Source organism: Struthio camelus, chromosome 5 (genome assembly GCF_040807025.1).
Source record: "Struthio camelus isolate bStrCam1 chromosome 5, bStrCam1.hap1, whole genome shotgun sequence".
NCBI lineage: Eukaryota > Metazoa > Chordata > Aves > Struthioniformes > Struthionidae > Struthio > Struthio camelus.
In genome coordinates this window covers 7,473,380-7,500,975 of record NC_090946.1, presented here as the reverse complement: position 1 = coordinate 7,500,975, position 27,596 = coordinate 7,473,380, and the positions used below count along the sequence as shown (strand labels likewise).

The following is a 27,596-nucleotide window of genomic DNA, read 5'->3' as shown; positions in this document are numbered from 1 at the left end:
CCAGACCCCGGGGCTGCCTTCGGGCAGGGGGTCCCCTGCCCACCCCGGGTGTGGACCCTGCGCCTGTGAGGCCAGTGGTGCCCCCGGAGCACGGGGAGGGGGGGGAGCTGGAGGCGGGGGACACGGCGACCACCGACCCCTCGGTTGTGCCATGGGGGGGGCGCCCCCCCTCCCGGGCTGTGCCACGGGCCGCGGCGGGGGAGGAGCGGCGGCCCCCCCCGCAGCTGCGCAGTGCGCGCCGCCACCCGCCGCGAGGGTGGTACGTTCCGCGCATGCGCCCGCCCACCCCCTCCCGACGCATGCGCACCGCCTCCCACCACCACCTTCCCCCCCTCTTCCTCCCACCCGCGCGCATGCGCGCCGCTCTCCCCCCTCGCCTACTTCCAGGCGGTTCCCCGCGGCGCGCGGCCCAATGAGGTGTGGCGGGCGGGGGCGCGCGCGACGCTGCCGCCGCCACCGCCGCCGCCGCCGCCGGGGCCCGGTTTCCGGCCGGTGCGCAGGCGCGGCCCCCGTGACGTCGTGGCCGGCCGCCGAGCGCCGCGACGGTTCGTGGCCGGCAGCGTTGCGCGCGGCCCTTCCCAGCCGCCTCCGGGCCGGGCCGGGCCGCGCCGCGCCGCCCGGTGAGTCACAGCGGGCCCCCGGCCGCCTCCGGGCCCCTTCCCCCGCTCCCCCCGCTTTCCTCCGGCCTCGCCCGCCGTGTGCCCGGCCCCGGGGAGGGGGGGGGCGGGGGGGCGGCAGCCCGAGGCGGTTCCCTCCGCCGGTTCCGGCCGGCTGTGCCCCCGCGGAGCCGGTCCCCCGTGGCGGCGGCGGCGGCGGCCCTGCCCGCTCCGCCGTCCCCCCTGCCCCTGCTTAACGGCCCGGCGGGTTAAGGCAGCACCTCCTTAACAGGAACTCTGCTTCCTTCTGCTCCTGGCTAAGATGTCGCCTTCCTGCTGGGCCAGCGGTGACCGCCGGTGCCTTCCCCCCCGGGCTCCCCGCCTGAAGCCCCTTCTCCCCTCACCTCCCCCCAGCTGCCCTCTGCAAGGGCAGGTGTTGCCCCCCCCCCCCCCACGGCCGGGGTTGGGGGTGTTGGGGGGGGGGATTGCTGGGCCGCGCCGGTGGCCCTGCCGTGGGTGCGGTAGCGCCGCGAGTCCTGCGGGCCTGGAGGATGGGGAGCGCTGGTGTTTGAGAGGCTGGGGGCGGCGGGCGTACGTGCACCTGCCAGCGGCTTCGTTTCCCCCGTTGCCTGCGTCCGGAGCTCGCCCCTGGATAGGCGGAGGTCGTCGTTCGTTGTCCTTCCGTGCTGGGATCGGTTGCTTTTGCTTTTCGATCCCTCTGCTTTAGGAGCCGTCGTGGTTACAGCCCTCGAAGTAGGCAGCGTTATTCTGTGAGTGACTCCTTCCTGGCTGAGCGGGTGGAACAGTTGCGTCCGTGTGAAAGTTTTCCGTTCCAGGACACGTTTGCTGTCCTCTAACTGGGACCGTCCTCGCTGCCAGTAGCCCTAATACCTTTGATAAAGTCTCTACAACTTTATTTTCTGACAGCCTGGTGTCTGGACTTACGTGTTCTGATTCTCGTGGCCTGCCAGTGGCCAGAAGTTAAAACCTCAGGCTCTGACAGCGCCCTGTTCTGTGTGCTGCTGCCTTGTCTAAATCCGAGTTACGCCTCAAAACACGTTTCCACGTTACGTTCTGTGGTTTTTGGTGGTGTAATAGGTTGCGTTGGCCAGTGTTCAACCTGACTTTTACTCGGAAGTTTTAAAGGATGGATGTGAGATGTGTAAAGCTCAATTTGTTGCCTCTGTGTGTTTGGTGGCATCTCCCTTAGATGAGATTAAAACCCCCAAATCTCCGCCCTCCCGCCCATCTTGCTGATGCAGGAAAGAGGGACTTCTTTTGCGTTTATAGCGTTGCCTTACTGGTGACTTCGTAGGAAGCGGTTTCCTCTAGGAGTTCTAGTTTTCACTCCATCATATATCCCAAATGGGGCATTTAGGGAAGCACGCTTTCTACCCTTGATGCTCCTGGAGTTTTTCTGGGGTATAAAATATGACTAGAGCCTCGTCTAGATCCAAATGAGGAGAGTTGATCTTGGATCAACTTAGCAGGCTTAATCTAATTATCACCTTCTCTGCCTTCCAGTCGAGACAGCAATTGTTTTTTAGCAGGGGGCTTTAATTCCTGTTGGTTTCTGAGGTAGGAGGTAGCCTTGACTAGAGGCTGTGACAGTGATAATTAAACGAAGCTGACTGGGTCTAACAGGAGACCTTTAACTCCTATTTTAGACAAGGCCTATTTTGGGAAATTCACACCTCTATTGCTGTGCCCATTGTTTCAGTCCCTGACGGTTGCTTCTGATAACACAATGGCAAGAGAGCTGGGCTTTAGTCCTTGCTCGCTGTGATACGCTGAATGAGATGTGGATGCGTTGAAGGCATAGAGGCATCCTACTTCCCTGCTTTGTCTGTAAAACGGGGCTAATCCTGTGTAAATCACTGTAAGATGGACAGAAGAAAAAGAACGGGAGTGGTATAAGCCAGGCCAGGAGATAAGTACTGAGTGGATGCTGGCTTCGTTAGCTGTTCTCTGGAAGAAAATATTTGTCCCTCTTCTGTTTTCTTACTCCCCTTTAGAAGAAAATGGGACACCTAACTGCACAAAAATGCAATAATGCAAAACTTAGGCTATTTGCCTGAAAACATGAGGGAAGCCATGGAAGTTTAGTTCTAGACGGGTTTCCTAATTTCCCCACAATGAAAGCACACAGCGTGACTGTATATTCTCCTTGCGAATTAAACGCAGGAAAACGTCACCAAATAGTCTCTTTGAGGCGGGGGGCTCACGTTTCTGTACAGTGCTGAGCGCAAGAGGGCCTGACTTCTGTAGTCCAGTATTACCACGATACAGATGATAAGAAAATTGTTGTATATGGGGAAGCCGTGCAGCTTCATGTTGCTATGGGAATGTTAATATTTACCTTTCCACGTAGCATCCAGCTGTCTGACGTTAAACTCTTATCAATGCAAGAATATTTTTGCTTTTGATTTTAAGTTGTGGTATGCATCTCTGTTACCGAAATCCAGTTGTGTCGTCCATGTTAAAAAGATACTTGTCTTTGACTTCTTCTCACTCTCCAGGTTCTGTGATTGAAATGACAGAGTGGGTCCTGGCTGGGACGTATTTCAGATCTCATCAGTGCCTCTCCTTGCTGGAAGACAGGGAAGGTCGCAGAGAAAAGTGGTGTTCTCCTGTTGATAGTCTGCAGAGTGAGACATTTGGTCTGATTCAGTTGGCAGGTTTAAGAACGCTCTTGCTCTCTCTCCTGATTCTGACAGTTCTTAAATATCAGTGGTAGACGAGAGCTGATTGTGCAACTCTCTTCTGCTTTGGTGTAAGCATCAATCAAGGATTCTGTGCCAAAACGGGGGAGTCTGCGACGTCGGGCTGGCCGCCTCGCTTGGTTTTAGCTGTGAAAGGTTGAGGGTACCGAGGCTCAGGACGATAGAGAGCAACTAGCCCTGGAGTTGGCCTCTCTGAGTAACTCCTAGGTGTAGTTAATCAAAACACAATGGGAACAGGTAGAGCACATCTTGTCTTCCTGTGATCCTGGATCTGCCCTGCCTGGGAATTGCATCACATGGAAGGAATTGTTTCTGTTTGACCTGTGCTATGGAAACTCAGTTGGACTGGTTTGGAGTAAGTAGGTAGCTGGGGATGACGGTTATGGCTGGTGAAGTGACACATGTCTGGGGACTAGTAACTGAGATGGAGCTCGCTCCTTTCCTCAGGCAGTAATGAAAGGCGGCGTGTTTAAGGGAAGTCTGTAATGTTAATGTGCATGTTCCTTCCTTCCGGGGTAGCAGGACTTTGAGGAACTGCAGTGGTTATCGACAGTAATTGAAGTAAGCAAGAGAACGTTGTGAGATGGTTATGGATGTTTTCCCTAACCCGACGAAGATGGGAAGAGCGTGGTGAAGCGTGTTTCTTGTCCTGTCTGATGCTTCAGAAAGGTTGAACCACAGCAACTCTACCGGCTACATGCAGAGGCGTTGCTAGAGAAAACTGTGAGTCGAGGAGAGACGGGGCTTGCAGCGGACTGAGTAAAGCAGGGTGGAGAGAACAGGAGGAAGGAAAGAAAGAGTGCAGAGCTTCAAGATGCAGGTGCTGGAAAAAGAGGAAATCAGAGACTATACAGGACCTTAACCGAAGAAAAGGAGATTCGGACTGAAAGAGAAATGGAAGGTGACAGCAGTTGCACTTGAAATGTCCTGAGGGAGAAAATGTGGAAACGATAAAGTGCCCGGCAGTGGACTTGAGAGAAGGCAGAAGCAGCCCCCTCATATTGGTAGAGGGGAACCCACGAGCCTGGAAAAAAGAACGTGGACACAGAGCGGGAGTAGAGCAAACGGCGTGGTGGCGAGCCTGGAAAAAGGGTTGCCGCTGGAAAACTGAAGTATTGGAAAAACATCAGAGAGCAGATGAGACGCTGTCAGGTGCTAAGGCTCGCTGTGGGACCGGAGAGCGGGAACAAGGGAGTGGTTTGTTTGGGAACTTTCTGTTGGTGCTGGCTGAGTCCGTAGGGGTGAGAGAAGCCCGGACTCGTGCTCTGGAGGTGCTGAACGTAGAGGAGCAAGGCAAAGATACCCTAGAAAAGGGGTGCCAAGATGGGAAGAGCAGCCAGAATTCCCAAAGGGGAAGGAAAAGGGAGCGATCAGTGACACACAAACCCAGGGAAGCTTGATTGGGAGGAGAAAGGCGTGGGGCTGAGTTGAGGGCAGGTCCAGAGAAGCGTGGAAAGGAGGAGTCGTTGGGCTGGAAGTGGCGGAGGGAAGAGAGTCGGAGACAGGAGCAGAGCGCTTGTACTTCTCAGGTAAGCAAGTTGCGGTAGGGACTTTTTAGAGCAGGGAAGTCTGTGAGCGGGCCTTCATGGGTAGGGACAAAGTAAGAGAGAGGGTCTGGAAAGAAGGGAGAGGGACCAGAGGTAGGCGGGTGGCAACATTGCGGAAAGAGGAGGCTAAGTGAGAGACCATGTATTTGGGAGAATCAATGTGAACGTGGCCCAAATCAGAAGAATTTGTTTGAAGTTGGGGGTGGGTTTTGCGCGTAGCTCGTGTTTCTCCTTGACGCCAGGTTAAATGGCAAGGATAGTCGGGTTTAAGTGAGCCAGATAGTTTTTACTCTCTTCTCCCTGCCTAAAAAGAAGGGAAAAGATACCTTGGCAACTGCGCAGCAGGCACTTTAGCATGCGATGCCTTGCTGCACCCCTGACGGTACAGCTGCAAAGTGCTTCAGTGATCTGAATAATCCCAACTGTCAGAGGATGAGACCTGTTGCCTCATGGTCAGGACATGCAGGCGTCCTGGATTCGGTTTCCCGCTTTTGGCTTGTGGGCTCGACAGGCTGCGCGCGGTACGTCTGCAGCGCCGATCTGATCGGGCCTTTGCGGGAGGGTGGTTTCCGTAGCGGACTGGTGAATGGTGCTGGTGGGCTCCAGAGGGGACCAGCTCAGCACGGGGCTTGGGGAGGGAGTCTGAGTCGTGTAATGGCTTTGGAAGCTGGGCGTGACGAGCGAAGGGACGTTTCGTTGGGTCGTTGAGTTGTGGGTTTATTCTTGGGTGAAGGCAGCTAGGAGCTGGGGATGATAGTGGTGTCGCCCCTCACTGAGGTGTTGCTTGCAAAGGCGCGTGGACCTTTGCGAACGCCAGAACGTGCTGAATCGCCCAGTATGAAGAGCACTTGGCTTCATTTCCTGCACCTCTCGTTAAGTGGGGCTTGGTAACGACGCAGGCAGAATTGAGCAGGACCTGGGTCGCCCTGAGACAGGGTCTGGGGAAGGCAGCCTGGCTTTCCGGGGGGAAGTGGTTTTGGGAAACATCTGTCTTGATCGAGGAGAATACTAACTGCATTGCATAAGGAAAGCGATGGAAAAGGGGAGGATCTCCAGTGGGGGAATATTAAAGGAAAAACTTCTCAAGTTTGCTAGTGTGTTTGAATTTGAGGTGTGGCTTTGTTTTTATGGAGGCACTTTTCAAAGGCCTGGGATGTTCTGTTACAGCAGATGAGCATGTTAGCAGCTTGTTTCTGCTGAAGTAATTAGCAGTGATGTCATCTTTAAACTTCAGAGTAACCTATTGCTAGAATAACTCTCCATCTGTAATAGAGCAGCAGTTACTTCAGATTAAAATTACTTTCTGATAGCACAGGAGTGGTTGTCTTTGGGAGAGGTTGGCCTTTTCCCCGAAAGTTAAGGTTGCCTCATTTGTGTTGTGGGTTGTCGCAACCCAGAATTGTATTTAGGAGATGCTCGAGTGAAGCTGTGGAGCACCTGCTTACCGGGGAGCCCTGCTCCTGGCAGGGAAAATGCCTATTTTTGCTGGTTTTACTCTTAAACTTGCCAGAGTCGAGGGCTGCCGGCGAGGTGAAACTGGAGCTTTCTGCCTGCAGATTCAGGAACATCAGTACAACACCGTCGCGTTATGCCAGGTTTCCTTTTAGTCACAAGGGCTGAAAACTTGGTTTTAAAAGAGCAGCTTAGTTTCTGCAAAGGCAGAGCTCCTCTGCAGTGGGAGAGGTTTCTTGATTAGTCAGCCCGAGGGACTGCCGCCTTGTTTTGTGACTGAACTGATTTAATTGGAATATATTCCGGTCATTAAACGCGCCTTGAATTTTGGGCTGCAGTTCTCTCAACCTTTGTGAATGTTTTAGTGGGCACTAAGTTTTCCCTGTCCACCCCTAAGAAAAAAACTTTGAGGAGCAAAAGAGGGCAAAACCGGAGTGAAAAAGTGAACAAGTCGTTGGGGCCCTGTATTTGGATCTGTAACGTAATGGAGGCTTCGTGCCGAAACAAGGAGGCAGCGAAGTGGAGAACGTATGACAAATGAAGTTGGAGCCGAGGCAAAGTTGCTATAACAACAATAATCGATGAAATATAATCTATGTCCAGCTTGTTCCTGAGCTGTGATGGGTTCACGGGCGCTTGGAGTTTGGGGCAGGTTGCAGCCTCCTGCCTGCGTTTTCAGGAAGGTTTGTTTTTCCCCGTTTTCTGTATTGAAGTAATCTGTCCCACCCTCCTACACCCTCACGATCAATCAAGGGTGACATGCTCTCAGAGGCAGCATAAAACAGGGCTGTCTGGTGCGAACTGAGCTCTCCTTTGTCCAGAGCTACAAGCACCTTGTCCAGTCAAGAGGTTGGCGTTTTCCACGGGCCTTGCTCGTCTTGCACCCTCGAGGGGGAAGGGGACGAGATTCCTGGCTATCTTTTCCTTTTTCAGCCTCCACCCTCACATTAAGCCTCTAAGCCTCTGATTAGTCCCTTCGCCTCAAGGGAGCAGGCGTTTCGCGGCGTTAGGACTTGAGTTATTACTGCGGAAAGGTACGAGCGTTGGCCGAGGAGTCTTAGGGTCCCTCATCGTGCTCCGGGCTCAGCACAGATTTCTTCCGCGGTCTCGGGCAGGTTATTTGGCTTGGTTTTCTCCGCGCGGAGTAGGGGATGGCGCTCGCCGAGAGTGCTCAGCGCCTTCCCCGCCGCGCGCGTGTAAAGGGCCTTGAGGATGGGAAGTGAGACGGCAGACTGCAGCGGAGGATCCCGTAGCTAATGACAGCCTCCACGGGGCGGTCATTACTCCAGTTTTGCAGATGTGAAAAGGGACGCTGATGTTAGGTGATGTGCCCGGGGCTGCGGCGTCGATCTGTGTCAGAGCTGGGCTTGGAAATCAGCATCTCCCGACTTGCGAACGTGGTTTGAAATCTGCCAGGCTGCGTTTCCCCTCCTTGAATAAATGCATGCTCGGTGTCCTGGGGAGCTCTGTGTTATTCTAGTACGTAACGTGACTGTTTCTCTTCTCTTGCCTTGCTAATTTGAATTATTTTTGTTTGTTTTTTTTTTCTAGGTGAGGTGTGGCGTTCCAGATGCCAGGTTTTAATGTTTTTATGTAGATGTTTTTAAAACCAATGGATTAATGAGGAACAATTTTATTCAGGGGAGGGGAGGAAAAAATGGAGCACCTTGGAACAGACTGAGATCTCCCTCCGCACCCCTCAGACCATGGACGAGACAGGCCTAGTTTCCGTCATCGGTTGTCTTGGGGGGTTGTAAAAGTGCTCCTTGAAAAACTCTCCTCCGGATCCCTCACTTAACCTACCCTGTGCTTCTTAGAGATGGTTGCTACAGACAAGCTTTGATGAAATTCATGTTGATTCATAACAACCGAGTGAAGACTCAGCCCGCTGAAAGGCCTAGAGGGTCAGGAGAGAGGAACAAGTAGGAAGAGGACGAAAACGCACATTCCACTGGACCTTCCCCTCCAGCCCCCCTTGCAAAGAAAGGATTTACAGCTCAAACCTTGCACCAGCTGTTACTCGGCTTTAACAGTCAAGAGAGAAATAAATAAAATTAAACAGCCACCGCCAGCCAGCCAGTCCCAGATCCTGGTGAAATCAGGGAGAGTGTTTCTGCAACTGCCTTCGGCGAGGGGGAGGAGGAGGAGGAGGCAGCAGAGCTTTGCAAGGAAGCTGGGCAGATTGCTTGCAACCCCCTCCTCCTGTGCAGCAACCGGAGGGGACTGCTGGATATCAAAGGGCAGATCAAAAAGGAGAAGTGGCTTCCTTGAGACCTCCGGAGTGGCTTTTTGCAAGAAGTCTACCGATATCTTGCTCGTTCCCAGGGTGCTTGCTGGGTGGGAAGGTGCACCCAGCTCCTCATCTCACAGTGCTGCAAGTTTTGCTCGTCACCTTCCCGTCGCCCTAGCCTAGAAACGCTTGCCTTCTCTTTGAAGTCTGGGTGCCACCATAAGCTTCGTGGGGACCTGCTTCTTGCAGGCTGTTGCCTGACTGAGGGAAGCTCTTAAGAGCTCTCAGCATTCCTACCCCAACGGTTGTTTTAAATCCAAATCCAGTTCTCCGTTCTGAGTTTTTAACGTTTTTAAATCTCCTTCCCCGCGCCCTCAAACGCTTGGAGGGCAGAGAATAGCGTGGATTCTTCTGGCTGCGCTCTTGGGCTTCTCACTCCAGAGACCGTGGTGGACTCCTGCAGACTGTCTGCTCTGTTCAGAACTCGCTCAAAGAGTAATTTAGGAAGTTGGGCAGTGGTTTACCCCCTTCCGTCTCCCCTCCCCTTTTCGTGTTTGTTCTGACTCCAGCTGGGCCTGGGCTATGCTGCAGAGCGGATCCCCCACCAGAGCTCCAACATGCCAGCAGCATCTGGAAAGAGGTTCAAACCCAGCAAATACGTCCCAGTCTCAGCTGCTGCCATCTTCCTAGTGGGAGCCACCACCCTCTTCTTTGCCTTCACGTGAGTCCCGGCTACTCAACCAAAGAAGGGGGAGGGCGATGCGAGAAGTGGGGTCCTAACCCCCTCGATGCGGTGACTTGTGGTCAAGGCTGGGGGGTGAGGCAGAGACCGCGTGGTGGTTATTTGACAGAGGAGCTCTAGCTTCGTCTCAGGACTGCCATAATAACGGGAGGGATGGCGTATTCTGGACGCTGAAGGGTGCACTGGGGGTTTTAAAGCACCAGAATAGCCCTGTGGTCCTTAGCGGCAATTCAAGCTCAGCTGAGCTTGGCCTGTTTCACTTGGTTTTCCCGTGAGGTGAGCCAGAGGAAATGGGACACAGTGAATCCCAGCAAGGCACCTTGCCATCGCTCAACTCTGGTTCCTGGCAGCCTGTTTTCTCCTGTTTTTGAATATTTCCATAACTCACAACTTACTTGTCTTACTGGCAATTCTGTCACAAATCAGCCAGGCTAGGAATTAGTTTGCGACCTGTATGTGACAAGTCACATGCAGAATTTTCTCCTTTGGAGCCAACCCAAGTGGCTTGGTGGACTGGGGCGGGCTGCGTGTTACTTTTCGAGTTTCTGCACTGACTTGTGAGCCGCAGAGGAAAGTTCAAGGAGAAGCACTTTGCCCCCCCACCCCCTGCGTGGGTCTTTCACTGCCGTTGATCTCAGCCTTGTCCTTATGAAACGCGAGGGGGCTGATGTTTCTGGAGAGGACCTGAAGGAACTGACCTGCCTGTGAGTCACCAGGGCCCCAAGGCAGACACTTGGGGTCACATCAGGTGGCAAGTAGGGAAAAGCCAGGGTGTAAAATGGAAAGGGCCAGGCCATGCTGTAGGCATCTCCCCGGGCTAGAAGAGGGAGGGGTGAGGCTGTTGCCACTTCAACTTCTTTTCCCTTCCAGTGTGGCAAATAGCTTATGAATACTCATTCAGGACAGAGTTGAGCCAGTTCTGGTCTGGTGGCAGGTGGGGGGAGAAGGACCTCGAGGCGCCGGGAGAAGAGGCGGCTTGCGCAAGCCGCTCGTGTTTCGGGAGAGCACCGCGGCGGGGTGCGCTCCACGCCGGTGTGATCGCAGCGGGACCTGCGCTCGAGCGGCAGGCCTGCGTGTGCCGCGCGCCGCTCCCGGGGAGCGGCACGGCCCTGCCGAACGTCACCCCGGGCAGGAATGCCGGAGCGCAGCAACTGGGACCAGCCGCCAAATCCTGCGGGATAGCAATGCGCTCCCAGGAGTTGGATCGAATTGGGGGGGTGTGTTACGGCGGGGAAAGCGGAGAGATCCCTAAGACAGGGAGGCGTCGCTCAGTATTAACGCCTTCGGAGGGCTTGATGGTGACAACGTCCAAAGGGTTTGAGAAGCGTTGGGATCGTTGGGCCAGCGCCGAGACGTGCTGGCTGCTGGCCTAGGGGCGCACGCGCCGGCGTCGCGGCCGCTGGGCCGGGCCGGGCAGAGGAAGGCAACGGTTGCCTGCATCCCTGCAGTGGGGCGCAGCCGGCCTCGGCTGGGCTTTTCTTCTGGAGCCTCGATCTCTCTTTCCTCGTCCCGTCCAGAAGTTAGGCTTTCTCCCGCCCCAACCCTGCGGAGAGGGGAAGTGCTTGCGGCGCGCAGCCTACTTGGAGAGGGTGCTCAGGCTTCACAAGCGCACCGAAGGCGGGTGGCCCGAGGCCGCGGCGGGCGCGCCGTGTCCTTTCGGAGCCTCTCCAGGGGGAGGCAGAAGATGAGGCCAGCTCCTTTATCCCCTCCCTGCTCAAGTGCCTCCCTGCTTCGCTTTCTCTTCCCGCTGGTGACCTCGGGCTCTTCCCCGAGGGGTCCTCACCGGGCAGGGAGGGAGGCGCGTTTCCGGGCCGAGCGTCCTTCTCCGCCCTCCTAACGCGGCTCGCTCTGGCGGAGCACCTTCACCTGGCGAGAGCTTTCCCTGCTGAAGGGTTTTAGCGCCTGAAGCTGCCTGCCGGAGCCGTGGGGATTAGCTGGCGAGGAGCGAGCCGTGGGAGGCAGCTCCGGGGAGGAGGCCGCAGCGCAGCAGCTGCTCCGTTCGCAAGCGGAGAGAGAAGGGCAGGACGGGCTGCCGCGCCGTCCGATGAAGCTGTCGGCGGCTGGAAGGTCACTGCAGCTTTAACGCGTGGCAGCAACCGGGCAATAAAAAGGTAATTTGATGACTAAAGGCCAGAGCTGGTTTGATTTACTGCTTCCAGTGACGGGAGGCAGCTGGTGGTGTCGTTCAGGAGCCTGCGCCAGCGCCGGTGCCAAGATACAGAGCAGTTATCAGACGGGCGTTGCTGTCGGCTTCGAGGGCTCGCGGGGCTGGAGGTTTTGCTGCTGTGGGCTGTCAAACGCCTGTACGAAGTAACTGCCTCGGTGCCACCAGTCCGGGGCAGCTGGAGGAGAAGGGAAGGGGGCGGGTGACGTCCCCGCAGGGGTGCCGCGCGTGACGCCCCGTGCTCGGCCTAGCAAGCGCGCCTCTGTTTTCTGTCGTGATGGGAATAGCAGGAGCCGCCCGACCCCCGCCAAACCCATCTCCGCCGCCGCTGTTGTCGAGCCTGCGGTATCCAGCGGCGAGCTCTCACGTCAGCCAGGAGCCCGATAGGAGCCGCTTATCAGCGCGGCGCGCGGCGCTGATGTGATCAAACGCGTGTGCCGTTGAGCAGGTTTGTTCAGAGCGGGAACACCTGGGCAGAGCTGCTTTAATTGTAGGTCAGTGGATGTTATTTAACCTACTTTAAAACACTAAATCCAATCTCCAGCAGAGCGGCAAAACACAGCGCGGGTTGCCTGGGGAGGGGAGAAGGGAATTTGCATTACTCCCTGGCTTTAAAATTCTCCTGGGGCCTTTTTCTGTGTAGCTACCGGAACGGCAACGGAAGGAACATCCGAAGCTACAAACGAGTTCTGCCTCTTGCTGGAGACCCGGAGAACTGATCTCCTGGGAACTGCTGCGTCCCTCTTCCCCCGTCTCGCGTTTTCCGGAGGTGACGGTGCAGCGCAGCGGCTGCGAGCAGCTTGACGCCTCTCCGTAGTCTGTAGGCTCACATGAAAGCGAGCCCAGCCCCCTCCAGAAGCGCTTGCAGCGCCTGGCACGTTTTCTGAGGGTTACGTTGTTGGCGTTGGGCCTGACGCATGTACTTTGGGAGGTTAAATGCGCGTTGTTAAACCAGGGAGAGGCAGAGGGCTCTATGTGATAGCTCCCGCGGGGCTCCTTCGTCGCCAGGTTGAGGTTAGCCTGGGTTTGCTATAGCCACGTATGAGCTCCTTGAAAGGCTCTGTAGTTGCACGTCTCTTTCTGAGGTGTTATTTCTAGCGTATCAGCTGGGCGCCTTCCTTTTGGTCTGTCCAGACTGGCCCAGGATTTACAGCCCTGGGCCAAGAACTCCATTTAATTGATTAATTAGGAGATGCTGCGAAACACGGTGGCAGTTGAAGTGAGCGAAGGTTGGTTTTACTGAGCGAGCGTTGGATTGAGTGTGAAAGCAGGAAAGGGGAACGTTCCCGGTTCACCCTCTGGAAGGAAGAACGAGCCTCTCATTTGTTAGCGTCTTGAACACGTGTGGTTTTAACCCTGGGAACCCCCTTTTGGGTCAGTTTGTCCCTTCCTGCATCTCTTTCCTTGTGAATTGGCCTCTCCTTTGTGTTCGTCTCAAGACTCTTGCTCTCCCCGGTGCTGCGTGGTGGCTCTTCAGTGTGGCTCCCCACTTCCCTAACAGGCTGCGATGGCTTTTGGGTCTGTATACAAGCAGCTGCTGCTGCTGTCTCTTGCTGTCACCCTACCGCCCTCTTCTTTTGGGCGCTGAGCGGTATAAACGCGCTGGCTAGGTGCGAAGTGGGAGTTCCCCCTTTGCTGCGTGGATCTTGCCATCTGACCGCAAAGCGAAGCGTCTTGCAGGCTCCCCCGAGGTTTTGTGAGCTCCCGGTGCTGCGCTTTATTCAGGAAGGTGGTAGAAGGCGCACAGACTCCCCTGCACTCCTCCTAGCTGTCCTGCCACCGAGGAAGGCTCAGGGACGCGTACTTCTCTCTCAAGGGCTCTGTCCAGGAAAGGAGCTTCCACCTCTTTCCAGAGCTGATGGAAGAGAGAGAAGAGACAGGTAAGAGGAGAGGGATACCAAGGTAGGATTTGCCGGTCCCTGGCGTCGGTGGTGGCTCTGGCACACCGTGGAGCACTTGGTCGCCGTTGGACCCGAACTTGTGGCACCGGCACGGCGAGCAGAGGTTGTTTTGCAGCAAGGCCGTCGAGAGAGCTGCAAAGGCCGCGAGTCCGCCCCTTCTGCCGAGGGTCAGGCAGGTGAACGTGTCCCTGGCACGGCGCCTGCTCCTCGTCGCTCGCCGTGGCAGGTCGGAGTCCAGCGGTGCAGGCAGGGTGGGGGAACGGTGTCCTCGGGGCCAACTTCCTTCCCGGCGGGGGCAGGTGGAGTGATCTGGCACCGGCCGGGGGCAAGAGGGGCTGGGGGTGGCTCTGAGCCTGCGCTGTCTCTGGCCTGCCGTGCCGGGGAAACCATTCGGTAGCCCAGGCTGGAGAGCAGTGGCCTTTTCCCGGTGCGACTAGTGGCAGAACCCCTGTGTCTCGGATCAAGACGTGACTCAGTTTGCCTGGCAGGCTGGGACTGCTGAGTTTCCATGATTGCTTTCATGTGCTGCCAGGGACAAGTCTCGACAGCTCTTCCAGAAACGGGTGTGTTTGGCATCTGAATTTGGAGAGCGCGCTTGATGGGCGCTCCGGGACTTGCGTGGCCACGATGGCGAAGAGCCTGCCTCCTCCTCACCTAGCTTGCAGAGGAGGAGGAGGAGGAGGAGGAGGAGGCTGCGCTCCCTTAGCTAGTCCTTGGCGTTGAGGCAGGACACGCAGCTCCGTGCTGCGTCCGCCCGGGAGGGCGACAGGCAGGCGTGCGTTGCCGCCTCTTATAGCGAGGTTTCCCCTCGGGGATCGGCTACACACCGCGTGTCCGCCGTAGGGCTGTCTCGCCTCCCGTGGGGCGGCTTCGGTGCCGGGGAGGAGACTCCCCAGCGGTTGGGGCCGTGCGAGCACGAACGCCAGCGGGCCGCTTGGCTCGAGTGACGTGTGGGGTCTGTAAGGCGTGAGGATTCCTGCTTCCCAGGAGAGGGCTCGGTGCCTCGCGTGGAGCCCCGGGCTGGGCGCCCAGCTCCTGGCGGTGGGGTCTCCGGAGGGCAGGTGCCTGCGACGGGGTAGGAGGGAGGGCAGCAGCTCGGCGTCCGCTGGCTGCCGCGTTTGGGAGCGGCAGGCGAGCGGGGAACCGGACCTCCAGCACCGTGCTTGGGACCTGGGAGCGCTCGGTCAGAGGCTAGCGTCACAAGCTGTGGTTCCCTGCGGTCTCCGGGCAGGGTGTTGTGCACGTGGGATGGGGTATTGCCTGGCCCGGTTCCCGAAATCCCCGCCTGGGCTGGCTTTGCATCCCCGGCCTGTTGTTCGGGGTATAAAGTTCACTCTGCGCAGAACAGCCTCTGGCAGCTTGCCTGTCCGGTTGCAAGCATCTAGCAAGACCTGATAAGGACAGGGGTGTAAGCCGGCCCCGAGGTGCTCCACCAGCTTCTCCAATCAGGTCTCCTTTCCGACGGCTCAAGTTCAGTCTCCCATCAAACTGCGGCGTTTGTCTGGTAGGTTTGCTCTCCGAATGATCGCGGCCCTGCCTTGAGGCTCGTGCCCGCTCGAAGCGGAGGCTCGAGGCTCCGTTCGGAGGCGGCAGCGAGGAGCGAGCCCTCGGCAGCTCTCACCACGCAGCCCCTCGGAGCCGAGCTGGGCTGAAACGGGGAGATCGTGCTGCCTCGATGTCCTCAGGCAGGTCTTCTCCTTTTGACCTGCTATCGTTGGTCTCTCTTTTAAAGATGCGGTCGCTTCCTTCTCGGTGCTGAGGTGTCCGAGTCTGCTTGTGCTCTATCTGCTGCAGAGCTTTTCCTCTGCGCTGGCCTCCGTTGAGGCAGCTCTGTCCGGCTCTCCTGCCTCGCCAGGGTCCGTCTTTCGAGGATCTGGGCTGCGTGTTTGGCTCAGCCTTGCTTTTGGCCTTTCCCTCGTTGCGGTGGTGTAGGCTTGACTGGGTCTCCCTGGCTCCTCTCCATCCCTTTCAAGTAAAGAACTGGGCTGCGTTGCGCTTTCCTAGCGAGAGGAGCTCCTTGCTCGGGGTTTTTGGAGTGGCTTTTCCCAAGCCCCTCTTCGTCCAGCAGTCTCCCCTCTGCCCCTCCTGTCTCCGCAGCTCAGCCGAGAGCAGAGCCTCGGAGGCTCCTGTCCCGTCGAGGCGCTCAGCTCAGCGACGTGGGGTCCGGACCCCCTCCCTCCCTCCCCCCCCCCCCCCCAAAAGCGGCCGCCGCATGGCGAGACCAGGCAGGGAAGTAAATACAGTATCCGGTCCTCCCGAGACCGAGAGACGGGGGCAGCTAACGAATCTTCCCCCCTTCTCTGAAGCTGTAGAGCCTGGGCCCTTGGGAAGCTGCTCAGCGTTAGCGCCCTGGCCTCCGAGCGGTGGCGGGGGAGCGCAGGGCATGAGCGGACCCCCCTTGCTGCCCTCCTTTCGCTGCCGAGGGGGTAGCTGGGGGCTGCGGGAGCCCTGCCGGGCTCGCCCCGGCTGCCAAAGCCGCCGCCGCTTCCCTGCGCCAGGAGAGGGCCCGGGGCTGCCGTGCACGGTGCCGAGTCCCGGGAAGACCTGAAGCAGCAGGACTCGACTTTCTCCGCTTAATCCCAAGGTAAAGGGGGACGTTCCTCCCGGCTCCTTCTTCTCAAAGGGGCACCGCTCTGCCCGCTACCTCGCGCGGCGGAGGGGTCTCCTCCTCGTCGGTCCGTCCCAGCCGTGCCCGGCGCTACCCCGGAGGAGGTGGCGGAGGAGGCCGAGGCGGCCCGGCTGGCGCCGTGCGGGTTGTAAAGGAGCCCTTGCTTGCCCCGCGGAGCTCTTGGTGAAGCGCCGGGGAGACGCTCTCCCGGCTGGGTCGAGCTGGGGAGACGTCGCCCAGGGTGCCCTGCAAATCGAGCCTCTGGCGACGGGCTCGGGCCGGCCGCGGGCTGCTCTGGGAGCCCTGGCTGGGTGGCCCGGCCCCGTCGGCGTGACCCTTGCCGGGGAGAGGCCGAAGACGGCTGGCCTCTACCTAGCTGAGCTGCAGCGGGTGGCGATGGAGGAGGCGACGGGGCCGCTGCGCGCTGTTACCTGCTCGGGGGCCGCGGGGGATTACAGCGCTGGCACCATATGCCGCCCTTGTTCGGCGAGCGCTGCGCTCTGCCCCCTCTGCTCTTGCTGCCTGAATCCATCCGTGTTTATCACGGGTGGCTCTGGCGCCGGGAGGGAAGAGAGGGACAGATGCTGTCCTAGATCTGCGGGATTAAACTCCCAGCAGCAAAGCAGATTAGGGTATTACGCTGGCGCCTTCGAGGGGGAAGCCCGCTGTCTCGGGCCTGCGTCCTGCCGGGGCAGGGAGCGAGGGTGGTGATTCCCCCGGCCGCCGTGTTGGGCCCGCGGCAGAGCAGCCGGCCGGCCGGCCTGGTGCCGGGGGTCGCTGCGTGCCGCGGGAGACGTCTGTGGACGTGGGGAGCAGGAGTGGCTCTGCAGGTATCGGAGCTGTCACTGGTTTCGCCCTGAGAAAATCCCCTCGTCCCTGCGAGGGATCCTGTCCCCGCTCCGCGGCGGGTAGTTTTGCCAACCCGCTCGACGCCTTCCCTACGCTGCCGCTGCGCTTTAAATCCTGGCTTACGGCGTTGCTTGCTGAGCGAAGTGTGGGTCGGAGCTGCGCCCTCCTCGGAGCCCCCTCCCGCTGCCTCCTCTTCCCTTTCCCCTCCGGAGGGCAGTGGCCGGAGAAGCCTCCAGGCCAGGGCTGGCCTCCCTTGCGAGGACGTTCGGGTGCCTCCCGGCCTGCTCCCCAGCCGGGCACCGACAGGTCGCACGAGGCTCCGACGAGCCGCCCGGCCGCCGCGGCGGGGTGGGCCGTGAACCCCGCGCTTGTGGGGCGCCGTCTGCCGCGGGTGCTTGCTGGTGGGACAAATCCAAGCCGAAGCCCGGGCGGCTCGTGGCCGGCGCGAGGAGCAAGCGCCCTCCTTTTCGTCCCCCGGGCCGTCGCGGCAGCGCGCCGAGGTCGCCGACCTCGCTGGCTGCGTGACGCCGCCAGTCGGGCTGGCTCGGCCTGTCCTCGCCGCCGAGCGCTGCGGCTCCTGCCCTCGCTCCGGCCGCGCTGGAGAAGAGGGGGCCGCGGGAGCGGGGAAAGGCAAATAGCCGCACGTTGGGAATTTTCCAGCGTTACCCTGTGTTTTTTCAGCCGCAGGACTGCCCGGCTCGAGTGCCAGGGTGGGAAATACGACCCACCTGGCCAGAGCGTGGAGTGCGGGCTTCCAGTCTGGAGCGGCGCCGAGCGCGGCCGGGACGGCTCTGCCCGGCGTCGGGCACGTCCGCGCCCTGCCTTTCATCCCCGCTGGGCCGGGCGCTGGGAGAGGGGACGGGGTGCGGAGGGTGGTGGCTCTGAGGGCACCGTCCGAGCTCGGGCTCCGCGAGAGCGGGGCAAGCTGGGAGGCTACGCGAAGGGCGAGAGCCGCAAGTAGAGCGAGGTTTGAGTGTCTCACCAGCTCTGCGTTTGTGTCGGCAGGTGCCCGGGGCTCAGCCTGTACGTCTCCCCAGTCATTCCCATCTACAATGCTGTCGTCTTCCTCTTCGTGCTGGCCAACTTCAGCATGGCCACCTTCATGGACCCAGGCATATTCCCACGAGGTGAGTGTCGCTCAGCTCGCGAGGTGTCGAGGGTAGAGCTAGCTCCTTCCGCTCTCCCCGCCTTCCGTTGCGTGAAGAGCATGGACCCTAGCGCGGCCTGATCCCAGAGGGCTTGGGGAGAACCCACCTTGCCCTGCCCACGTGGGGTCAGATTGTGACACACGCTGCAGGGAAGGTTGGTTGGGATCGATATCCAGCCTTGTGGGTCAGGTGGCAAAAGGAGCATAAACTCCGACGTCCCGTACTGGGTACCTGGTGCTCAGGCGGGTGTTGCGGTGGTGGGACAGGGCCTGGGAGAATCTCTCCTGGTCTGCCTGTATTCCATGGTCCCTGGCCGGTCCCCAGGCCTGGTGTTTGCCTGGGATGGTGACAGAGGAGAGCACGGCTGGGGATCTCCAGCTCAGCAGGGTAGGGGGCTGGCTGCGGTCGGATGTCACCTTCCCCCACGCCCTGACGCGTCGCTGGTGTTTTCCCCCGGTAGCTGAGGAAGACGAGGACAAGGAGGACGACTTCCGAGCTCCGCTTTACAAGACGGTGGAGATCAGGGGCATTCAGGTGCGCATGAAGTGGTGTGCGACCTGCCGCTTCTACCGGCCGCCACGCTGCTCCCACTGCAGCGTCTGCGACAACTGTGTGGAGGTGAGGAACCGCGGTGGGCCGGGTCTCTGCTCACCCCCGAGCTGACAGCGGGTCCCTGTGCCGTGCCAGGCCTGTGCAGGCTGCCGCATAAAGTTTAAGCGCTAGTCCCAAAATACATGATGCAGGGAAGAAGCACCCCCAGCCAAGCCCCTCACTGTGTCTTCTCCTCGCCGACAGGAGTTTGATCATCACTGCCCCTGGGTGAACAACTGCATTGGGCGACGCAACTACCGTTACTTCTTCCTCTTCCTGCTGTCACTCACCACGCACATCATGGGCGTGTTTGGCTTTGGCCTGCTCTACGTCCTCTACCAGGTGGAGGAGCTCTCCGGAGTCCGCATGGCAGTCACGTATCCTCTTGCGCTCCCAGCTTGGTGGGGCTGCGGGAGGGGGTCTAAGGGGGAGGTGATCGGCGGGGCTGGGGATGGTGCGCTGCGGAGCAGAGCTGTGGCTTTTCCTTAGTTGCCTGCTGGCAGTATGGCCGTGATGTGCGTGGCCGGCTTGTTCTTCATTCCTGTCGCTGGCCTTACGGGTTTCCACGTGGTGCTCGTGGCGAGGGGCCGTACTACCAACGAACAGGTACGTGTACTGGGGCGATGTGGGGCTGCTCAGCCCATGTTTGGTATGGGCCTTCCTCCTGCTGCAGCCCATCTTCGACGCTCGTAGGACCACACCTGGATACTGTGTCTAGTTGGGGGCTTCCCGGTAGAAGATGAACATGGACAGACTGGACTGAGTCCAGCGAAGGCCCCCAAGATGGGTGGGGGCTGAAGCACTTGCTGGGGAGAGGCTGTGAGCCGGGTCTGTGTGACCTGGAGAAGAGAACGCAAAGGGGGATCTTACTGCTGCTGTCCTCCATGGGATGGGTGGTTGTAGAGAAGATGGAGCCAGGCTCTTCTCGGAGGTGGCAAGAGGCAACAGGCACAATTTGAAAACAAGGAAACTTGCTGTTAGACATTAGGAAAATCTTTTCCCGTACAAGGGTAGCCAAGCGCTGGAACAGGGGCTCAAAAAGGAGGGACTCTGCATCCTTGGCGATATTTGTAGCTCAACCGGAGAAACCTAAGCGACCTGCTCTGACCGGCCTTGCTTTGGGCAGGAGCTCAGCCCAGAGACCTCCTGAGGTCCCTTCCACCACCACTAAACGTGCAACCTGTCCCGCAGGTGACGGGCAAGTTCCGCGGTGGCGTCAACCCCTTCACCAACGGTTGCTGTAAGAACGTCAGCCGGGTCCTCTGCAGCTCCCCGGCCCCCAGGTAAGCCTGGCGCAGCGCAGCGGGGCCACCCTCGGCCCTGCCACCTCCGGCCAGACAGCCCCGTGCTGAGCTCCAGGCCTTGATATTCCTCCCCCCTCTCTCCCTGGGTTTCGCTAGGTACCTTGGGCGCCCGAAGGCCGAGCAGACGGTGCTGGTGAGACCCCCCTTCTTGCGGCCCGAGGTGTCAGATGGTCAGATTGCTGTCAAGATCATGGACAATGGTATCCAGACCGAGCTGAAGAGGACAAAGGTGAGGAAGGGGGAGATTAGCGCTCCCCGTGCTGGGCCCCCCGAGGAGCCCGGGGGGGCGAGCCATCATCCGTGAGTAAAGAACCGAGTGGGCCTTGTTGTGCTCCCCCGTCCCCCTCCGTGTCGTCCTGCTCTGTGTGTCCCCACGGGACGGAAGCCGTGTTGTGTCCCCCCCCCCCATGCGGCCGTGACCGCATGAGGCTTTGCACCCTCCGTCGCCCTTCCCCGTCCTGTCCTCCCCACCTCGCAGCGTTGTTTGGAGGTCCCCTTTCCTCAGCGCTTCCCAGCACCTGCGCCGCGTTCAAGCGCTCAGTACGTCGGATGGCCCCGGAGGGCAGCGAGAGCCCACGAAACGCCACTGCCCGCCGAGGGGAGGGCTGAGGCCTTGGCCACCCGCACCCCTCCCCTCTGATCCTGCCTCTGCGCTTTGTCTCTGCAGTCCAAAGGAAGCCTCGAGGTGACGGAGAGCCAGTCTGCTGATGCCGAGCCACCACCCCCACCTAAGCCAGACCTCAGCCGCTACACGGGCCTGAGGACACACTTAACCCTGGCCACCAACGAGGGTAAGGAAGGCATGCAGGGTCCCAGGCAGCCGCTGGGAGGGAGCCCAGGCCTGTGCCAGGCAGACAGGAGCCCGAGCCGTTGGCAGAGCAGGCTGCCGGGCAGACCCGAAGCACATCGGCGCCGCTGCATCACGGGGCAGGACGTGCCTGCGTCTCTGGGCTGGCGTACGTGGCCCTGTGCTTGGAGAAGGCTGTGGGATGTTTACAGCAGGCTCTGCTCCGTGGGAGAGGCCAAGCCGGCACTGTTTGGGCTCCTCGGTCGTTTCTCAGCAGCGCGGTGCTCGTCCGGAGTCGCTGTGAGCTGCGGCGGCCCGCGAGGGGCAGGCTTGCCGGCTGCCGTGCTGTAGGCAGGCGCAGGAGCGCGGCCCGAGCGAAGGAGGCAGAGGAAGGGGAGGCCTGGCTTGGTGGCAAAGAGCGCGTTTCTTGAAGCCCACGTGACTTGCTTTCCCCGCTTCCCTGAGCGCCAGCCAAACGGTGCTCGGAGACGCCTGCGTGGGATGTGCAAGTGGGATGTGAAGGGCAGAGCTTGGAAGTGGGCGGCTTCCCGCAGTAGGTCCGTGGGGCCCGCAGCTCTCGGTGTCCCCTGTCCCCGGCGCTCCGTGCTGGGGCTCGGCGCTGCCTGGCCCCGGCTCCCCGGAGAACGGCCGCCACGTTTGCGTGAGTGAGACGGACCAGCCAGCCCGTCCGTGGGCTGCCAGGGCAGGCTGCCGCCCGGCTCTTCCTCCGCCACCTCTGTGCGGTGCAGCCCCCCTCCCCGGACCCTTGGGGGTCACCCAGCCTGGGCCGGGACCTCTGCAGGGCCGGAAATCAAGCCGCACAGGGACAGGGAAGCGCTTACCTGAAACACGTTGCGTTGAGGACACGTTTCCTCCCACCGCTGCCATCCTGCCCCGTTTCATCCATCCCCGGTGCGCCTCTCCTTGAGCCCGTCCCTCTTTCTCGGCCCCTGTGGTGTGTGTGTGCACCCCCCCGGCTCGGAGCCCGTTTTTGGGGAAGGGAGGGGAGGGCAGCGCGTAGCGTTTCGTCCTCCGCGCAGCCTCGGGGAGCAGCCGCGGTGCACGTGCGAGCGTCTTTCTCTCTTTTTTTCCCCCCTCCGCTGCCTGCAGACAGCAGCTTGCTAGGCAAGGACAGCCCTCCGACTCCCACCATGTACAAGTACCGCCCCGGCTACAGCAGCAGCAGCAGCTCCGCTGCCCTGCCTCACTCCACCAGCGCCAAGGTAACGCTGCGCCCGGGGCCGGCCCCGCGCCGAGGGGCGGGCTGGGCTCTGTCCTGCGTCCGGGAGAGCTGGCCCTCGAGGGGATGCTGCCGAGTTCCTGCCCGTGGCTTTCTGGAGAGGGAGAAACTCCCTGGCGGGGGAGAGTCGGGGTGGTTGGGTGGGCGCTGAGAGCTTGGGGAGGTGTGTGCCTTTCCGTGAGCGACGGTGCCGCTTCCCTTCCCTCAGCTGAGCCGAGTGAACAGCCTCAAGGAGCCCAACTCCATCTGCGAGAGCAGCCGCAAGCCCAGCTACCGCTCGGAGCCGAGCCTGGAGCCCGAGAGCTTCCGCTCGCCCACCTTCGGCAAGAGCTTTCACTTCGATCCGCTGTCCAGCGGCTCCCGCTCCTCCAGCCTCAAGTCAGCCCAGGGCACGGGCTTCGAGATGGGCCACCTGCAGTCCATCCGCTCGGAGGGCACCACCTCCACCTCCTACAAGAGCCTGGTGAACCAGACGCGCAACGGGAGCCTGTCGTACGACAGCCTGCTCACGCCCTCCGACAGCCCCGACTTCGAGTCGGTGCAGGCCGGCCCGGAGCCCGACCCGCCGATGGGTTACACCTCGCCTTTCCTCTCGGCCCGCATCGCCCAGCAGCGAGAGACCGACCTGCACGGCCGTTTCACCAGCGCCGTCTCCCCCAAGCACGCGCCGCCCCGCGAGCCCTCGCCCGTGCGCTATGACAATCTCTCCCGTCACATCGTGGCTTCCATTCAGGAGCGGGAGAAGCTGCTGCAGCAGCCGCCCGCCCCGGGGCCGCCGGGCAGGGAGGACGACGCGGGGCTGGCCGACTCGGGCATCCAGTCGACGCCGGGTTCCAGCAACGCTCCCCGCACCAGCTCTTCCTCGGACGATTCGAAGCGTTCGCCTCTGGGCAAGAACCCGCTCACCCGCCCGGCCCCCCCCCGCTTCGGCAAGCCCGAGCCCCCCCACGCGCTGCGCGTGCGCTCGCTGGGCTCCCCCGACCAGCCCGCCGCCGCCGCCCCCCACCTGGGCAAATCCGTGTCTTACAGCAGCCAAAAACCAGCGTCTCAGGCCGGCGTCCCCGAGACGGAGGAGGTGGCCTTGCAGCCGTTACTGGCACCAAAGTAAGTACCAGCGCCGCCCGCCTCGCCGCTGTAAAGCGTTGCCCCGACTCCGCACGGGGCGGCCCTCCTTGGGCGACTCCGGCCTCTTCCCGGCCTCTGCCGGCGCCCGCCGCCTTCCCTGCCCGCCCTCCGTCCCAGCACGCGCCGGCGAGAGCGAGGGTGGCTGCCTGAGAAGCGCCCCTCGCGCCGGAGCGACCGAAACCCTTCCCCTCCCCGGGGAAGAGCCGTTGCCACTCCCGGGCGTCCGCGGGCAACCTCGCGCGCCCCTCCAGGCTCTTGGGGCAGCTCGAGGGGCGCCGCGCGTCCCCGGCGAGGGCAGGGCTGTTGTGGGAGGCGTCCCCTCGGGTGGAAGCTGGAGCGTGGGAAAGTGCCGTCCCTTCCTCCTCGTCGCCCCTGTCCCCCCCCCAACCCCGGCACGCACGCCCCCCTCTTTTTTCACGCCGCTGTGTCCTTCCTTTCCTAGGGACGAGGTGCAGATGAGAACAGCCTACAGCAAGTCCAACGGGCAGCCCAAGAGCCTGGGCCCGGCCGCCCCCAGCCCGGGGCCGGTGCCCCTGAGCAGCCCGACCCGCGGAGGAGTCAAGAAGGTCTCCGGCGTGGGGGGGACCACGTACGAGATCTCTGTATGAGGGGGGCAGAGCCGCTCTTCCCCGCTCACCTCCTCCCCGGCGCGTACCAAAAGGCCGCGGCGGGCACCGGGTGCCCCCGGCTCCCACGTGCACGGACGCTTTTTTAGACTCCGACCCGCTTCCGGGCGGAGGAGGGGGGGGAAAGGGGGAGGTGGGCAAAGGGAGACGGGCCGAGAGCCCCAGAGCTTTTTCTTTTTACGCCCCTCCCCGGGACTTGGGGGCTGCGACACACACACACACACACACACACACACAACCGAGCCGGGGGGCCGCTCGTCCTCCGCCCCGCCGAGGGACTGCAGCCGGCGCGAGCGCTGCCGTGGGGGCCGGGGGCTCACGGCGGCCGCCCCGGGGGGAGGCGGGTGCCCTGTCCCGCCGCCTCGCGCCCCGGCACCGTCTCAGCTGGGCCAGCCACTTGTGGGCCTTGTGCAATCAATCGCTCGCCTAGCGTGGTAGGAATGGATTGTTTTTAAACCAGAATACTTTTTTTTATTATTATTGTTACGGATTCTATTTTTTTTCCTCTTTCTGAGTTACCAGGTGTGTGTATATATAAATATCTATATATATATATAAATATAAATATTAAAAAAAAAAAAAAGAAGAAGAAATTATATATTTTACCCAGGGAGAGGAGGAAACTACTCCTTCCCTCTTCTCCTCCCGAGCGGGAGGAGGGACTGGGGCGGACCGTGGCGTTTGTCGGCAGAGAAGCGGTGCCTGTGGTTCGGCGCGTCCCCCGCTCGCCCTCCTGGCCGAGGAGGGGACGAACGGAGGGCCGCGGGCGGGCCGCGCCGCGCCGCGCCGGGGTTGCCGCGAAGGGCGAAGGCCGCGCTGGCCTGATGCCGAGGTGCTTTTAGGTGAGGGCTATCCTCTTTTTCTTTCCTTTTTAAGCCTCAGGTGCTCGAGCTCCTCTCCCACCTGGGGAGGAGGAGGAGGATGAGGACGGGCTGAGGCTGCTGCCTACTGCGCTGCTCTCCCAAGCGAAGGGTGAGCTCACGCGCCGGGCAGGCCCGCGGGGCGCCAGGCTCGCGCAGAGGCCAGGGCCCTGGACAGAAACCCTTGTGCTCACCAGCCTGGCCGCGCTCATGGTTTTAGCTGTTTTTTTTTTTTTTAAATGTTTCCCCAGGTTTTTTTTTTTTCCTTTTAGTCTTGTTTTGTCAGGTCCGTTAAGAGTTTTCCTCGCTGTCACACGGTTGTTTTTAATTTCCGTTCGGGGAAAGAGGAAGGCCAGCGGGGCACAGCCCCGTAAAGCAATATTTTTCTCATCCCATGCCAAAAAAAAGCAGCCGAGGAGTCCAGCGCTCCCCCATCACCTCCCCCCCCCCCCAAAGGGCTACCCAACTTGTGCAGGTGCAGTGAAACTTTAGGCACTACTCGACTCTTTCTCTACGGCAATATGTCTCCTGTGGCCTCTGCAGAGCCATTGGATTTTTTTTTTTTTTTAATTAGCCATTTTAAAATGAGGAATAAAAGGAGATTTAATGAGCCATCGCAGGAGCCACGCGTGTGCTTTGTTTAGCATCCAGGGATAGAGGGGCCCCTCCTGCGGCTCACCTTTCCCTCCCACCGCGCAAGGGGGAGAGAAAGCTGGGCCGCAGCAGAGCAGCGAGGGGCCCCCAAGCCCAGCAGCGCTAAGGTGTAGTGCCTCCGGGCCGGGCCGCCCTCACCGTAGGGATTACCCCGATTTGAGGACGGGCGCCCGTGGGCAAACTCCGCTCCCGCCACAGGTCAGCGTTTTGTCAAGGGGCCGAGTCGGGCTTCTCGGGTGTCCGACGTAAGCGGCTTCCAGGGCACAGTCGCGCAGGAGCCTGAGCCGCTTCGGGGACCGAAGGGACGCCCTACGGCCGCTCCTCGGCCGCTGTCGCAGCTGGCCGGCGCTTCCAGCGCTGCGACACCTGCCCTGGGGCTCGCTGCCGGCCTCGGCACCTCGCCGGGGTCGCCGCTGTCCTCAGCGAAGCGCCGCTCAGCGGAGTGGAGGGGTTCTGTATTCAGCTGAGCAGCCGCAGCCAAGGTAGGACCCCTCTTTCCCGGCAGTCAGATCCTGCCCCGGGCTCCCCCCTCCCCCTTCTGCCTCAGTTTCCCCCCCACGCCTGCTCCCTAAGGCAGCACCGCTCACTCACGCCCCACGTGTCCGCTCCGCGCCCTGGCACAAGGGCCGACGGTGGCAGCAGCCACAGTCACCAGCCCCTCCTCGGAGCAGAGCCTTTTTAATTAAAAAGTGAATAAAAAAAGAGAGCCCGATGCACCGCGTTGTTTTGGTATAAAAGGCCACAGGCAGCAACTCCCCACAGCGGTTCCAGCGGAGTCCGTGACTCCTGCCCTCCGCAGGAAGCGCACGTGGGTGCTTTGGGGACGTCCTCTCCGCCGGGGGGACAGGCCAGCCCGAGTGCCCCCACCGAGCCCGGCAGGAGGGACGAGTCCGTCTCGGGTGAGCTGAGGCCGTTCCCGTCGGCTGGGAGATCCACGGAGCGGACGCCTCACCGCAGGCTGCTGCTGCTGCTGGCCTGGGAGCTGCCCACGCCCGGGTGCTCCGGGCTGTGCCGGTTCTGGCAAGGAGGGACAGAGGCACACGCGTCCCCGTGAGCCCCGAGCGGAGCCCGCCCGCCACCGGCGCCCTCCCAGCGTCACTCAGCCCCCTCCAACCTCCTGCTGATCAGCGGCCCGGGGAAGGGCTGCTCGGCAGCTCCCGGGGCCAGGCAGCTCCTGGGGGGGCGCGCGGGGAGGGCCTGGGCCCACAGGGGCCGTGGGTGAGAGCCTGGCTCTCCCCACCTACCTTCTTTTTCTTCTTTTCCTTCTTCTTCCTCTTCCGCTCAGGATCCTCCTCTTTTTTCTTCTTTTTCTTCTTGTGGTCAGAGTCCGAGGGGGTTTCTGAAGGAAGGGAGAGAGCTGGGTCAGTGGGGTGCCCAGCGGGCTTCTCGTGGTGAGGGGTGCTGCGGGAGCCAGGCGCGTCCCTTACCCGGGGGGACGGGATCCTGGGTGCGGCTCTGCTTGTGCTTGTGCTTGTTCTTCTTCTTGGGCGGCTGGATGTGCATGAGCCGGCACTGCTCCGGCAGCTGCCCAGAGAGAGAGACAGAGAGGGCGAGGGGGCCCGTCAGCCCGCGCCAGGCCTCCCTCCCTCCCTCCCTCCGCGCTGCCTCTGGGCCTGGCAGCGCCGGGGCTCACCGGGCCGGCGTGGAGGCGGAAGCCGGTGAGCATGGTGCCGGTGAGGGGGGTGAAGGAGCTGCCGCAGATGGGGGGCTTCTCGATGAGGGAGCGCAGGCTGCTGTTGTCGTGGGAGCCGGGCAGGTCGATCATGCCCGGCAGGTCGGGGAGGAAGTTGCTGAGTTTCTCCTTCACCTTCTTGCCGCAGAACTTGTTGTAGGCGTGCTCCAGGTTGTAGTGCGTGATGAGGTTGGTGCTGCCCGTCAGCTCCGTGGTGCCTGCCCGCCCCCACCGCCGTCCATGTTGGCGGGAGCCAGGGCAAAGCACTATGGGATACCTCTGCGAGGCCCCAGTCCCGCGCCCTTCCCCTATTGGGTGGTGCGCCGCTCAGCCCCGCCCCTCCTCTTGCATCCCATTAGCCGGCCGGGCTGTCAGTTTGCGCCTCGTTCTCCCTCTCCCCCCCCCGCACCTTATTGGCCCACCGCGCTGTCCGTTACCCCCCTCCGGAAGCCCGGTGCCGCTTCCGCGCGGCCAATTGGCGGAGCGCCCCGCCTATCGCGGGCGGCGCCCGCCTCCCGCGCGTTGATTGGCGGAGCGCCCCGCGAGCCCCGCCCCGTACCTGGCAGCTCCCGCAGCAGGTAGAAGGGGCCGGCGGCGGCGGCCTTGCGGGCCGCGTCCTCGCCGGGCGGCGGCGCGGCGGCGGCGGGGGGCGGCCCGGCCCCGGGCCCCGCCGCCTTGGCCGGTCCGAAGCCCAGCGCGGCGGCGGCGGCGGCGGGCGGCGGCTCGGCCCCGCCGAAGAGCGCCGAGAAATTCTCCATGCTCCCAGCGTGCCCCGCG

The 27,596-nt window shown here is 61.1% G+C and overlaps 2 protein-coding genes across 3 annotated transcripts; one reads left to right on the top strand and one right to left on the bottom strand.

The window, feature by feature from the left end:
• Positions 1-480: 480 nt before the first annotated feature.
• Positions 481-25,108, top strand: ZDHHC5 (zinc finger DHHC-type palmitoyltransferase 5). Of its 2 annotated transcripts, XM_068944478.1 has the most exons (12): positions 481-620; positions 7,870-9,269; positions 17,818-17,939; positions 18,421-18,578; positions 18,756-18,928; positions 19,055-19,157; positions 19,743-19,834; positions 19,952-20,084; positions 20,523-20,646; positions 21,753-21,865; positions 22,091-22,986; positions 23,450-25,108. In XM_068944478.1, exons 2-12 carry the CDS (start codon positions 9,166-9,168, stop codon positions 23,613-23,615), a joined length of 2,184 nt encoding a protein of 727 aa, XP_068800579.1. In that variant the 5' UTR covers positions 481-620; positions 7,870-9,165; the 3' UTR covers positions 23,616-25,108. The 2 variants fall into 2 exon arrangements, with proteins under 2 accessions (XP_068800579.1, XP_068800580.1); XM_068944479.1 differs by lacking the exons at positions 481-620; positions 7,870-9,269 and adding an exon at positions 14,749-14,859.
• On the bottom strand, positions 25,079-27,596 carry MED19 (mediator complex subunit 19). Its single transcript, XM_068944481.1, has 5 exons — positions 27,379-27,596; positions 26,781-27,037; positions 26,575-26,671; positions 26,392-26,486; positions 25,079-26,164 (listed from the first exon to the last, which is right to left on the bottom strand). Exons 1-5 carry the CDS (start codon positions 27,575-27,577, stop codon positions 26,096-26,098), a joined length of 717 nt encoding a protein of 238 aa, XP_068800582.1. The 5' UTR covers positions 27,578-27,596; the 3' UTR covers positions 25,079-26,095.